Below are 14,024 nucleotides of genomic sequence, written 5' to 3'. Positions count from 1 at the left end.
AGAAACAAAAAAAAAACTAGTTAGTCGAATTGCAGTTTAACGCGTGTGTAAAGAACAAGTTTTCTGTTCTCCACTTATATTCCGGTAGTTCCTGACTTTGCCATAACGCCTGACGAGCGGTCTCTTTGAAAATTCTTTTTCGCAAACTTCCGAGGAGTACCTTCTGATTCAGGAAGCGGTGAAACAACTGACTCAAATATCTTCTGCCATCTCTTCACTTGTGATCATTTTGCTCCAGGTGACTCTGGACGCCTTCACACCAGCGAACAGCTTGTGCGGTTGCGAGATATCCTCAGGAAGAGATTTTTGGGCATTTACGGATTACGCAGTTGTGTTTGGAAGTGTACGAGTTGTATGATTCTCTACAGTTGCAAAAATATGTCTACAGTCGCAACAATTGGCGACTGCGGGATTTTGTCGCGATCGCCACTTGTTGCGACTGTAGAGGATTTGCGAATGGGGTATTTATTCCATAAATGATATGACGAACTCGAAATTACAACATATGCATCCATAGAAAGTCTAGTTCAGACGTCTCTGACATTTCCAACACTTCTCCCTATGTCTCACACGCCAAAATGAATGACTTACTTGACTTAATCGGCGGGCTGATGTCATCGCCTGACGCGATTACCCGCATCTTCGCCGAGGTGTGCCGTCCTTGAACACAGCTCTGCCTAACCTTCTCGATCTTCTGCGAGAGCTTGCACAGAATCAATCCATTCGTCGTTATTCCATATTCTGCGAAACCTTACGTCTCGCCTGAAGTGCCTGTCCACGCCGAGCGTCCTCAGGTCCTCTTTCACCACCTCAGTCCAGAACTTCCGTTTTCGGCCAGGTGGCTTCTTCCAGCTCGAACCCGGCAAACTCCTCAGAACTCGTTGAACAAGGCGATCTGCCGGTCTCCTTAATATATGACCAAAGAAGCGAAGACGATTTACTTTAGCCACTTTCGATGGCCGTGCAAGATGTTGATGTCTTCCACGTGTCATCCGGCGGTATACCACATCAATTTCTGCGTAAAGATCTTCATTGTGACATACCGTAGGCCAAAAGTAGCCAAGTAGCCGTCTAAACAGCTATCGTTCCGTGCAGTCAAGCCTCTCCATAACCGTTGATGGTGCTGCCCAAGTCTCCGATCCGTACATCATGATGGGGCGAATTGCGGATAGGTAGACTCGCAGCTTGACTTCGTTGGTGATGGGGGTCGAACACAGGCATTTCGTTAAGGAGTTAAATGCAGAAGTGGCCTTAGCGCATCTTTGCTGAACATCTCTCTCGTAGCTGCCATTGTTCTTCAGCGTACAGCCTAGGTAACAGAACTCATCGACGAGTTCTATTGGTTGTCCGTCCACCCTGATTCCCGTTCGTGGTCTCGAAGAGATCCACATCTGCTTGCATTTTTCAGGGCGTAGGCGTAGTCCATAGGCTGCAGCCAGCTTCGATACAAGGTTGACAACATGTTGAAGTTTCGTACTGCTTTCCGCGAATATAACAACATCGTCGGCGTACTCGAGGTCAGTCCAGGAGCACTGATTGTGCTAAGACAATGTCGGCAGGACACTGGTCGACTGTTCTTCGCATAATGTCGTCGATTGCGAAATTGAAGAGGAAAGGCCTGCCACTTCCCCTTGTCTTACTCCAGTTACCACTTCAAACGGTGTTGTACATCCGGCTGGTGTTCGAACTGCAGCAGTTGTTCGTTGATTCATGTCATCAAGCAAGCGAACGAACTTTCCTGGTACTCCGTCGGCGCGGAGCGCGTTGAGAAGACGGCCTCGGTGAGGAGAGTCGAACGCGGCTTCAAAGTCCAGAAACGCTAGTTGCATTTGCTTCCAATACCGCTGCCAGATTTCGATCACTCTCCTGGCGATGAACACTTGGTCAATCGTAGATCGGCCAGGACGAAAGCCAGCTTGCTCGTCGCGCGTTGTTTCTTCGCGATGTTTAATGAGTCGGTCCAGGATAATGCGTTCCAATACCTTGTACATAACACGCAGCAAAGAGATTCTTCGATAATTCCTAGGGTCCGTGACGGATAACTTCTTGTGGAGGGGAATTATAATAGCGTGTCTCCACGAATCAGGTATCCTTTCATCTACCCATATTGAACGGATGATCTTTGTCATCTCATGGATCCCAGACGGAGGAAGATATTTTAGCATTTCTGCGCTAATCCCGTCGTCTCCACCAGATTTTCCATTCTTCATTTTTTGAATACAGACCAGGACCTCCGACTCGGTCGGTGGCCCCTCGTTAACCGCATACGTCGATCTATGAACGTGTTCGAGTTCAGGAGCTGACGGTGCTAGCCGGTTCAGCAAGGTCTTGAAGTGTTCCTTCCAAATTGGAAGGGTTGCTTCACCGACAGCTACCCCATTGGCAGTGTTGAGGACAGGGGAACATCTTTTCATTTTGCCGCTATACTGTTTTAGTAGAGCATAGGCTTTCCGCGGGTTCCTGTCCTCCCACGCCTTCTCAGACTCCATCGCTCTTGACGTCCACTCGTTATCGCGGTCTTGTTGCAGTTGACGACGCAGATTCCTTCTAAGACGCTTTTCCTGGTTGAAGTCACCAGCGCTGCGCGTGACACATACAGAATTGTATGTGGATTTTGTTTCCGCAGATGCAAAGGCAAACTTCTTCCGCGGCAATAGAACCGGGAGCGTTTCCCTTGCAGCGTCCTGGATGCACTTTGTGAAGGAATCCGCATCGCTAAGCTTCTTCCTGGTCCGTACTCCAACATGAATAGACACACGTTGGCGGAATTTTGTTCTGCATTCATCATCTTTCAGACCTGATTGAAGAGGAACTTCTCAGTTTCTTATGTGGAACCGTAACTTGAAGCTGAGAAGAACTGGACGGTGGTCAGAGTCGAACGCTACGTCCCAAGCAGTTCTAGATTTTCGGATATCTGACTGAGGAATGTTCCTTGCCAGAACGTAGTCGAGCTGAAGCTTAAGAGTCGTCGTCTTCCACTTGCGCTGTTCTTCAGGCGTTAAAAGGGTTGACTCCTGCCACGTGAGCTGATGGCGTCGATGATTCCTCTTAAACGTGGAAGCGATGATGAGGCCCGTCTGTTCGCACAAGTCGACCGGACGGTCACCGTTGTCCGACGTGCGCTCCGCTGCTTAGTACCATTTTCCTAGCAGTTCGAGTCCCATCTTCGCATTTGCGTCGATTCCGACAATGACCACCTGCTGGTTTGGTATTTTAGACATCAACGCATTGAGTTCATCATAGAAGGCCTCCTTACTGTTGTCATCAGCGGTTTCCGTAGGTGTGTGAGCACTTACGATCCAGAGTTTACGTCCTCTGCGATCCCGCAGTCGTAAAAAGGCGCATCTAGACGACGTTGAGCCAAATTCCTCCACCAGGTTCTTGTAATCGTTCCTCACAGCTATCGCGCAGCCACCTACTTTGTTCTCATCAGCATCGCCGCAGTATATGGTGTAATTTTCGATGCTGATGACGGGCCGATCCCTTATGCGTGTTTCCTGCAGTGCACCAAAGGGCACACAGAGATATCGCAGAAGTCTGGATAGAGCGGCTTGTTGAAGTTCACTCGATAGTGTTCGGCAGTTCAGCGTGACGGAACGAATGGTTGTTGTCAAAGATTCCATGCTCCCTTCAGGCAGTTGACCTTTCAGGTTATGGGCTTTGGCGGTGTGCTGGACGACAACACCTTTTTGCAATGTATGGGAAGCTTTCGCTATATAACAGTGCAGGTTATATAGCTCGTACGTTCTCAATGCGTACTCTCGAACACCTGATTGCGTTTAGTTAGAGCAGGGCCACCACGTACAGGTAGCAATCAGACTCGTATACGCGGCCCCGGCGCCGCGGCAAAATGAATGCGTTACAAAATCCCTTAATTGGGGCGCATTATGCTGTAATGATCTTGCAATGCTAAACCTTTAAATTCCGTGACATTACGGATAATGATCCCAATTACACTTTTTTGTGAAAGCATCAGCAGTGTCCATGTTCGCTCTTAAAGGACATTTTCTTAAAGGCAGCATCCCACAAATCTAGCCTGGTGAGGGAATTCGCGGGAAAAGGTTGGGATGGGATTGTAGATTGCGGGGTCGGTGGTGGTTCCGCTCATTTTTCCCTGATTGTTGTAAGAAACGGCGTGGGAACTATTTTGGCTATTACGAGATACGTTAGAACGCTCGTCAACGCACATGTTCCGGTCCCTTTACCAGCCTATTCATCTTAACATTGGTTTTACTTGATTAGGCTGGTGAGAAGATTCCACAGATATTCGACTGATCGCACTTGGATGCGGCGCATGCACAAGAATGGCGCGTTGCAGCTGAACTCGTCTTTAAAAAACGTTTTCCATGCAGTTTCTCACGACGAACTGGACCCTAACTCTAGATTTTCCCACGGATTCTTTCACCAGGTCAGATTCATGCAGTATGCTGCCTTTAAGGTTTGAAGGATGAAATATTATATGAGGTCTCTGGTGTACCAATCCGCTTGGGATGCGTCAACGCGTTTCACTGCAATTTGTAATCGTTGAGGATTTGGAAAGCGAGTTGGCCTATACTATGAGTTGCGGGGGCTAGCCGATATATCACGTCAGTGTTTTATCCTCCTAGAAAAGTGTTGTACCAATTTATCGACCCTAGAGGAATCACACGTTTGGTTGGCACTAGTGCGCTTCCGAACCGTCGATCGGTCGTGCAGACACAAACAGACTTTTTGCCGATTGCGCTGCACCAGGGCCTTTCTTAATATAGCTGTGGAAGTTTTTTTGTTGAAACGATCACCCGAGTAGACGACGGAGGATTTCTTCTGTCTTGCTGTTCGATCTGACCACGACTTAGTTCGTTTTATCCATTTCAGTCGCTGCCGACTTAGAAATCTGACTTCTCGACTCTACGAAGAATTTTTTTCCGTGGCTTTCTGGGAACTCACAGAGTGCCAATTTGCCATCCGCTCAATCACTCGGTCATCCGAAGGCTGAAAGGGTTAGATGGATTTCAGAAAATGTGCAATAAGCCAAAGGTAGGAGGAGTTTTATCACGAAAAGAATGGACTTCATGAGCTGTCATTGTAAATATTGAAGGGCAAACTGTTATAAATGTAATCCTAAAGGAGTTAAATAAAATGAGAATAGAAGAAAACAACTCATTACTTGCTTCTTCGCTCTCTCCTTTCAAATCTCCATCTGGAAAATCCAGACATGGATATTCATACAGTTTTAAATCGGTGGGGGCATTTGTTGTCACTTAGCACTGTAACTGCTGGGAAGTTTATATGGAAATGTGAGGGGGTGGATAGTCTTTGTGTTATTGAACTCAGTATTCGTAATATTTGAAATTTTCTAGCAACTACACGATCAAATCATAGATTTTAGTGTAAATTACTGTTCCCGTATCAAAATAACTAATAAATAAATATATAATAACTAATAATTAAGTAAAATAACTATGCATATACACTTATCCAACGAGCCCTCGTTAAAGTTGTGTGGAAAACATATGTCAACTCATTATTCTACCATTGCAGGCTTATTCCTAATCCCTTTCTCTAACGAACCTTCTCGTCTTAGCTTTCTAAAATAGCGTTTAATTTTTGACGGGTCTCTCTTTTCATAGCCTCCCAACCAAATAGGTTGAGGGATTTTTCCAAAAGTCTTGCATACTAATCAAATATTTGTCCGTGGCTCATTTTTTTTTAGATACGGTTGCTATCCATCACTACTTTCCAACGTTTATTTTTAATTATTTTAGTTGATCAATCACCCCTAGTGCATACGCGTACGCGTTTGAATTCAATTTAAAGTTTTTTTTTTAATTTTCTTAGTTATTTTTTTTATGAATAGTTGTCCCTATTCATTATTATTCCTAATATTTCTATTTACAGTCAGGCATTCAGTACGGTCTGCATGTTTTGGGTTTTTTTTGCCTTATACATGTCTGCCATAAACTAGAATCTGCCTTGAACCCATGGTTAAAAGGTGTTGCTCAGAATTTTATTCGTATTCGAAGTCGAATGATGCATGATGAAGGATTCACGACTGAGATGCAGGACTATTCTTGTGTTTCTCGTAATCCTCCGTTCCTCGTCCACTTTGAAAGAACACACACTTTGAAAATGTGCTTTATTTAGGTATCCCCCGGGAAAGAAAACCTCCAAGAAGAATAAGAAAAAATTCCTTCATTCGATCACCAATGGGACTTAGGGAGAGTGAAAGAGTTCCTGGAGTTAGAATAAGTTCTTACTTCAAAGTGCCGCTAGTTTTGTGGTCACACGCTTTATCCTCAACTTCTGGACTCGTTAATGCTCTGGAGACAGCTATATTATTCCATAATCTCATTAAAATGATTATTAAAAGGTGCAAGCAAGGTTTAGGCGGAAATTTATCGCTTTGTTCAGTTTTCATTCAAGGTTTGTGGATAAAAATAGTTCACTTCGCCTAATTAAGCACTCAGTCCTCTTTTTTTTTTATCAGACTGACTTCCCGTCAGATCTGTTTGGAGCTGCTGACGGGGGGCACGGGCTGCTGACTTCCAGTACCGTAGGGAACTATGCGAACCTGTGGGCTTGTAGGCTTTTTTCTCGGTAAGGTGGAAATGAGGAACAACACGCGTAACATTCCTTTAAACTTAAAGGCATCACCCCACGAACCTGAGGTGGTACGGGTTTGAAATGGAGTTTGAAGCGCACAGGGCTGGCGCGCTCCAATCGAACTCGTTGCAGAAAACAGTGCGCCAGAACACTCGAAGCGGCATCTTCCGAGCCGTTTTATACGGGATTTAGGAAGAAATGAATGGAATCACCCTCCTCTCCGTAATCTACGACCCCGTATACGAATACTCTACCGGAAATCCGTACCATTCCAGATTCCTGGGGTGATGGTTTTAATCGCCTTTAATCATATTCTGGAAATTCCCTCGGGCCATCCACATAAGAGGTGGTTTCCGAGTAAACGAGTCAAATGCCTGGTCAACGACTAATTGTGGCTGGTTTTATAGCGAAATGCTGCAACAAACCTCCTTTATCTCTCATCTTCTCCTCTCCAAGCGTGTCTTTGGTGGGGGTTTTGTTGGGTTTTTCGAAATAAGGCTAGCATCCATGTTTTGACTTTTAGGAATCATCACTTCCCTTGGAAGTTTCTAAAATATTTACCTTGGAATTTTGGATTTAGTTGCAGTTTTCCGATTGGAGCACATATTTTTGACCACAACCCTGTATTTTAGGTTTGTTCGATCGCAAACCGAAATATTTTATAGAATTTTACTCATTGATTTCTATTGATTGACAAAAAGATGAAAAAAACCCAGGCTACTCAGTGTAAGTGCTCGAAACAGGGTTATTCTTGCCTCGACAAAAAAAAGGGATTTTCTCTGTCGGACCTTTTTGGGTTTTTTGTCGTGAAATTGGGTAATGCAAAATCGTTGGAGCTTGATTTGCTTGGAATCAGGCTAATGTTAGATTGCAGGTTAGATTTCTGGATCCTAAAATTAGCATAGTCATTACTCGTTAAGAAAGCATAAACAAAGCCAAAAATAGAAAAATCCAATTTTGTTACTGAATTTCCTTTTAAAATTCACTCGATATTGTTGGCCAATGCAGTCAGGGTTCTTTTCTTCTTTTTTTGAGGAAAATTTCAGAGGGAATAGTTTGGAAACATTCTTGTTTTTCTTTTTCGGTTTTCCAAGTTTGCAACTTCCCCACCTCTTTTTTAGAATTTTTTTTTTTTCAATTATGCAACCCTTGCAACCCAATAGAGATGATTTTTCACTCCAAATGGAAAATTTCGACCTTGCTTGGACGAAAAGGTTTGAGATGCATTCTAGCGTTTTTTTTTTGAATTCAAATTGAAATTATTGAAATTTTGAAATTTCGTTGAGTTTTCTTCGCGAATTTCCCGAAAGTGAGGTGGCTGTAAGCGTAAAAACACAGGCCCTTCTATATCGTTTATATTTACGACATCTATGCCTAATAAACTTCTAATTTTCCAGGAAAAAAGGTTGTGTTGGTCATATCATGGATAGGGTTATTTCCTCAATTATATCCTCCTAGGATCGTTGGAAATGTTAATGTGTAAATCTAAATTCTAGTGTTCTTTAGGAGAAAAACAGTTGTGTGCTTCGCGTGGATCTCTGGAGATGTTGCTGGGATCAAAATGATGAAAAAAAGACTTCTTTACATAGATTTATCCTTTCTGAACGTGCTTCAGTCGACTTAAGAAAAAAAAAACAAATGATCGTTTCTTTGACTTTGCGAATTGCTCGTTGGATCCTTGGATTGCAAAGAAACCTTCCATTGCTATCGAAATAAAAAAAGCACCTTTTCTTTGATCTTTATTCTATATAATTTTTAACGCTCATAACATTTGATGGTATGGGAAATCCTCTAATTCTAACCACGGATTTGTTGAGCGTAAAATCCGCATCGCGGTCAGAGCCCAGTTATTTCTCTTGACGGCCCCGGAAAAACAAAGCGTGTACGTCCAAAGATTGGCCATTTAAGCCGTTCATGAATGCCCTAGAATTACCTGTTGACGGGTGTTTTTCCACGACGTTCGTCTAACTTCCATTGATCCGCGCGCTTACGTAAGCACCGGCATTCGCAGTATCATTATGTTAGAGAGTGAAAGTTGTGTGACGTAGGAGCAGATGGGAACTAACAATTACCGTAACGGAATTGTTTCGAATAAACAATCCTTTTTTCATCTTATTGGATGTATTTGTAATATTTGATTATTAGATGAATAATTATTAGATGTATTTGTAATAAATTATAATAATTGTTAGATGTATTTGTAATAAAGTAAATAATTTTGTATTTAGTCTCATTTTTCCTTTTTGGAGCACATATTTTTGATCAGATATGCTTAAGTACGGAACTCCGCCTAACTTAAGATTTAGCAGACAGAGAAAAATTTATTAATGTAATTTACTGGATTTATTTTAATTCAATCAATATGCTACAATTTCGTACCTGAACCAAAACTTCTTTCTCTATTCAATTCTTTCAGAAACATTTCATTAGTATTCCTGCTGTTATTATCTTATACCTTAACTATTATATTTTTTTGTTATTATTATTTATCATATTTATATTTTTATATTTATTCACTTTTATTTATTATTATTGTTATTTTTTATTATTTTTATTATATTTTTGTTATGTTTATATATTTCTTATTTATTATAACATTTTTATTTTATTGTTTTGTTTTTTTTTCTCGGATATTTTATTTGACTCAATCTGAGTGACGTGATTAAAGCCTTGAAATTTTGACTGATTTAATCTTTAGGAACAACCGAAGAATGTTTAAAATACAATTTCGATCTTCCATTTTGTGTGTGAAGTGCTTGAAGTACGGAAAAAGTAGAGAAATCTGGAAGGAAGGAAATAAAATGAAAAAAAAAAGATTTGTAGTTCTTAGCACTCCATTCATGATCAATCTACGACTAAAGAAAATAAAACACTTTAAAAAAAAGTTGGTAATAATGAGCGAAAATAAAACACTTTAGAAATATTCGTAATATTGAGCCTGTTTGTAAGGTGATTAAACTCAAATTAAGCCTTTTCTTTTTCAAAAAAAAAAATCGAGATTAAGTTACTCCCGTAGCAGAGAAAAAAAAGTTTCCCCAACTCAAACTCCACACAGTGGTACTTCGTTCCAGAACCTAGCCGTACGTCGGATAAGCATTTCCAGAGCTAAAATGGATGGATATGTGTTTCCGCTGCGTGGTGCATTTATTCACGGAATAGTTTCTCTATGTTTTTGATCCAACGTCGTTTATTCGGGAATACACATTTATCCAGTGCGTGGATAAATGACACTGGATACGGTGTCAGGATAGGGTGAAAACGATCACACGACTGTACCTTACTGTTTGCCAAAACGAAAGTAGTATTGTCTCAATTCTGGTGAAAAAATACAAAAATTAAGATGAAAAATACGAAAATAAAAATAAAAAATACAAAAATAAAAATAAAAAATACGAAAATGTTATGGCATACATATCATTATGTGAATGCACATTTACATATGGTTTCATTAGCGTTTTTTTTTTCTTTTTGAGATGGTCCAATGCCGAAGAGGCGCAGTAATCTCAGGATCTGTGTAATTTTCCTAGTTCTTCTGAACGGTTGTTGTCAAATTTGTTCGACCTGCGTACCTGGTAATCATTCATGCGTCCTAAATGTCGTGCATCCCAAATTATTATCCTCCTATTCTTAAAAACTCGACCTGTTCAAGATTAGCTTTTGTTTAATGGCTATCGAATATGGGCCTTTTGAATGTGACAACCCATATATGATTGCCAGGATAACATATGTATTAGGCTATTCGGATATAAACGAGACTTTCGACTCAACCTTTCAAACATCACAAAATTTTTTATAACAAGTCTTTATTCCAAACAATATTCTCCACAACTATCAACAACGCTTCGCCATCGATCATGCAGGTTGTGGATGCCGTCCTCAAAGAATTTGGTTGGCTGTGAGTCGAAGTATGATGCGACCCAAGATCGGACTTCGTCGATATTGTTGAACGTTTTCTCCGACAATCCGTGATGCATCGATCGAAATAGATGGTAGTCCGAAGGAGCCAAGTCCAGACTATACGGCGGATGCGGCAAAACTTTCCAGCCCAACTCTTCGAATTTTTTTTTCGATTTACGGACAGCTTTATTTTCATCACTCAGCTTATGAGGAACCCATTTGCCGCACCGATTTGTCTTCCCGATTGTATGTAAATGCTCGTCAATTGTCGAATTCGAACATCCGAACTCTAGGGCAAGTTTTCTTGTAGTTTGTGTTGGATCAGACTCGATCGCCTTCTTCAGTAATTCGTCGTCTACCACTTGAGGACGACTTCGGTGTTCTTCGTCTTCTAAGCTCTCATTTCCATTTTCAAAGCGTTGAAACCATTTGTAGCATTGACTTCGCGAAATCACATCTTCAATAAAATAAAAATATAAATAATAAATAAAAATAAATAAATAAAAATAAATAAATTTTTATTTTTATGAAATAAAAAATTCTTATGAAATAAAAAAAAATCTTACAGAAATTTAAAAAAATAAACAAAAAAGAAAGTAAAATATACAGGAAAACGCTAGGAACAAAATGGAACCAAAACTGTCCAAATTGCTGTTCGAAATTCGTAAAGTTTCGAAAGTCTCGTTCATATCCGAACAACCTAATACATAGAGTAGTTCCCTTGCGAAACTCCGAAAACCCATTAATTAAATTTCTACCTCAACGCTCAGAGAAGAAATGTCTACTTGCAGGCGTTTTACGTTTTATAATATTTTATTTTACTCTAAATTTTCAGAACTTTTTGCAATCTTTAAAGGCATCACCCCACGAATCTGAGGTGGGGCGGGTTTCAAGTGGTTTATGCCTATACGGGATCGTAGATTATGGGGAGGAGGGTGATTCCATCCATTTCTTCCTAATTGCCGTAAAAAACGGCACGGAAGATGTGGTGCGTACACAAGGCTGGCGCGCTCCAATCGAACTCCTTGTAGAAAATAGCGCGCCGGAACGCTCGAAGCCGTATCTTCCGTGCTGTTTTCTACGGCAATTAGGAAAAAATGGACGGAATCACCCTACCCCCATAATCTACAACCCCGTATAGGTATAACCCACCTGAAACCCGCTCCACCACAGATTCCTGGAGTGATGCCTTTAAACTTCTAACTCAGTATTCGCAAACGAAATCTCTACTTGCAGACGTTCTAAGTTTTCAAAAATATTTTGATTTCATTTTAAATCTTCAAAACTTCTTGAAAACTCATTCTTGAAACCTCTACCTTCGTGTTCATAAACGAAATCTCTACTTGCAGACGTTTTAATTTTTCAAAAACGTTTTTATTTTATTTTAAATTTTTAGAACTTTCTGAAAACTCACAGTTGAAACTTCTATGTACCTCAGTGTTCGCCCACAGAATCTCTTTTTACAAACGTTTTCAAGTTCCCATTAGTTTTGACTTTGGGCAGTTGTTATTTGTTTTTTCCTTATAGTTTTGTATTTCACTCCTTTCTTAGCAGCAATAAATAATATCTACTTTTCTCGGATCCGTTAGAAATTGGACAAGAACGTGAGTATGAGATAACTCATCCACTTCTGGAATGTCTACATCCTCTTTCTACTTTGGAAAACACCGTAGAGGCTTTGTAGGCTTCATTTAATCAGCTTGACTCGCTGGAAATATCAGCGGATTTTTACAAACCCATCTGATATCACAGGACTGCAATTTTTCGCAGTAGTAGAGATTTAAAACCGTTTTTTTTTTCTTAAAATCCTCGCACATAAAGCAGTCACGTGGAAAACGATGTATGAATTTGATCAGTAAGACCTTTTTTTTAGTGAAAATTATTTTTTAAAAAATTTTATTCCCGCCTAAACGATTCCTGAGAGATATGGAAAAAGAATATACAGAGTCGGTTCAGTTTCTTTAGAAACTGCTTCCTAACATGCTTACAACACTCAGAATTTCTTTTTTTTTGGCGCAAACTTTCCATGTCGTTTTTTTTTCATTTTATGTCATTCTATTTCTTTATTTCACCTCCTATTCCTGTTCATTTCCTATTTATCCACTCTTAATAATTTTTCTGAAATTAACGTTATTTTTGTTTGTTTGAAAACTACCTAAACATCCAGAGCTTACGTGTGAACTCAACAACATCCTTATTTTTAGTAGGTATGCTCTCAAATTTCTCCTTATTTTGAAGTTGAAGTTTTTTTTTTCTTGTGATCAAACCTGTTGTTAAATTTTTTCTTGGTTAAAAGTTATATTTACGAACTTGAAATCTAACGTTTTGGTTTTGCAAATAATTTTTTTCTTCTAATTTCGACTAGGAATTGCCAGAAAAACGTGACCTGGAGCACAACCTTACTCCTATCCGTCATTTGTTCAAATATTCAAACATTCCTTAAAAGGTGATCCATAAATAGGAATACAGAATATTGTTTTATGTCATGTTATGGATCAGTAACCAGACTCATACCATCAAAAACGAATGATCCCAGCTGGGAAGCATTTTATCATCTTTTCTTTTGCATTCGTAACCAGTTCGGAAACATCTCGTTCCCTTCTCATCTCCTTTTCGAGCTGTGAATGATGATGCTGAGCAAAACTCGGAGCTCGTAGTACCGGAATTCACTCTCTTTCAGAAATTTACAGTGCGGGTGAAATTTTCAACAAATAATACAGTTTCATTTTCATACAGGATGGTGTTAATTTCCTGTTTGTTAAGTCATACGCTATGACAGATTTCTATAGTTTGACATGAATATCACATTCAATGAATGAATTTAATTTAATGCACCAGACAGTAAGTCCCTACAGTATCCTTCGATTTGAGCGTAATTTAACGAGTCACAATAATTGCATGATTGAAAGTTAATTGTTGATGAAAATTCGATTCTGTATATGTGTGTATCTATGTAATTTCGAAAATAAGTACACATTCTTGCAGATTTTTTTAATGCTTCTTTTCTTTTCAAGTAATTATTCATTTGAAAAAATGGTTATAATTTATTGGCATTTTACTAAATATTGAAGAGAACTTTAAAAATGTATGTGTGTATCTAATTTCGAAAATAAATTCGCATTCTGCAGAATTTTTTTATTTTTTATTTGCTTCTTTTCTTTTCGAGTAATTATTCATTTAAAAAGTGGTCATACTTTATTGACATTTTACTAAATATTGAATTGAACTTTAAAAAAAACTAGGTGAAGTGAAAAGCTTTCAACTGTTCCCATCTTTCTTTTTTTGCCTTGAAATCCCTTGAAATTATCAAATGAACTATGAATAAGTATAGAAATTTCGTTAAATTACACGCTCCAAGCGAATGATTCTGCAGGAAATTACTCTCTGATGACATGATTTTATTCACAATAATTGCTTGAATAAAAGTTAATTGCTGATGAAAATTCGATTCTATGTATGTGTATATCTAATTTCGAAAATAAATTCACGTCCTTGCAATATTCTCTATTTTTCGTTTGCTTCCTTCCTTTTTTCCTTCCTAATTA

At 39.6% G+C, this 14,024-nt stretch overlaps 3 protein-coding genes across 6 annotated transcripts; all 3 read right to left on the bottom strand.

The window, feature by feature from the left end:
• Nucleotides 1–677: 677 nt before the first annotated feature.
• Nucleotides 678–992, bottom strand: RB195_004554 (uncharacterized protein; the record flags this gene model as incomplete). Its single annotated transcript, XM_064182451.1, has 1 exon — nt 678–992. One exon carries the CDS (start codon nt 990–992, stop codon nt 678–680), a length of 315 nt encoding a protein of 104 aa, XP_064033718.1.
• An 87-nt stretch (nt 993–1,079) lies between these two features.
• On the bottom strand, nt 1,080–3,623 carry RB195_004553 (uncharacterized protein; the record flags this gene model as incomplete). 3 transcript variants are annotated; one of them, XM_064182450.1, is made up of 4 exons in its annotated part: nt 1,080–1,541; nt 1,641–2,797; nt 2,864–3,047; nt 3,198–3,623. In XM_064182450.1, the coding sequence occupies 4 exons, from the start codon at nt 3,621–3,623 to the stop codon at nt 1,080–1,082; spliced, it is 2,229 nt and encodes a 742-aa protein (XP_064033715.1). The 3 variants fall into 3 exon arrangements, with proteins under 3 accessions (XP_064033715.1, XP_064033717.1, XP_064033716.1); XM_064182449.1 differs by lacking the exons at nt 2,864–3,047; nt 3,198–3,623 and having other exon boundaries at nt 1,641–2,684; nt 2,759–2,788; XM_064182448.1 differs by lacking the exons at nt 1,080–1,541; nt 1,641–2,797; nt 2,864–3,047 and having other exon boundaries at nt 3,132–3,623.
• A 6,762-nt stretch (nt 3,624–10,385) lies between these two features.
• Nucleotides 10,386–12,219, bottom strand: RB195_004552 (uncharacterized protein; the record flags this gene model as incomplete). 2 transcript variants are annotated; one of them, XM_064182447.1, is made up of 2 exons in its annotated part: nt 10,386–10,936; nt 12,216–12,219. In XM_064182447.1, 2 exons carry the CDS (start codon nt 12,217–12,219, stop codon nt 10,386–10,388), a joined length of 555 nt encoding a protein of 184 aa, XP_064033713.1. The 2 variants fall into 2 exon arrangements, with proteins under 2 accessions (XP_064033713.1, XP_064033714.1); XM_064182446.1 differs by lacking the exon at nt 12,216–12,219 and adding an exon at nt 11,180–11,222.
• Between the last annotated feature and the right edge of the window lie 1,805 nt (nt 12,220–14,024).

The sequence above is a fragment of the Necator americanus genome, chromosome I, assembly GCF_031761385.1.
Source record: "Necator americanus strain Aroian chromosome I, whole genome shotgun sequence".
NCBI classification, from domain to species: Eukaryota; Metazoa; Nematoda; class Chromadorea; order Rhabditida; family Ancylostomatidae; genus Necator; species Necator americanus.
Note: the sequence above shows the minus strand (reverse complement) of the source record. Positions and strands in the feature narration are given on the sequence as shown.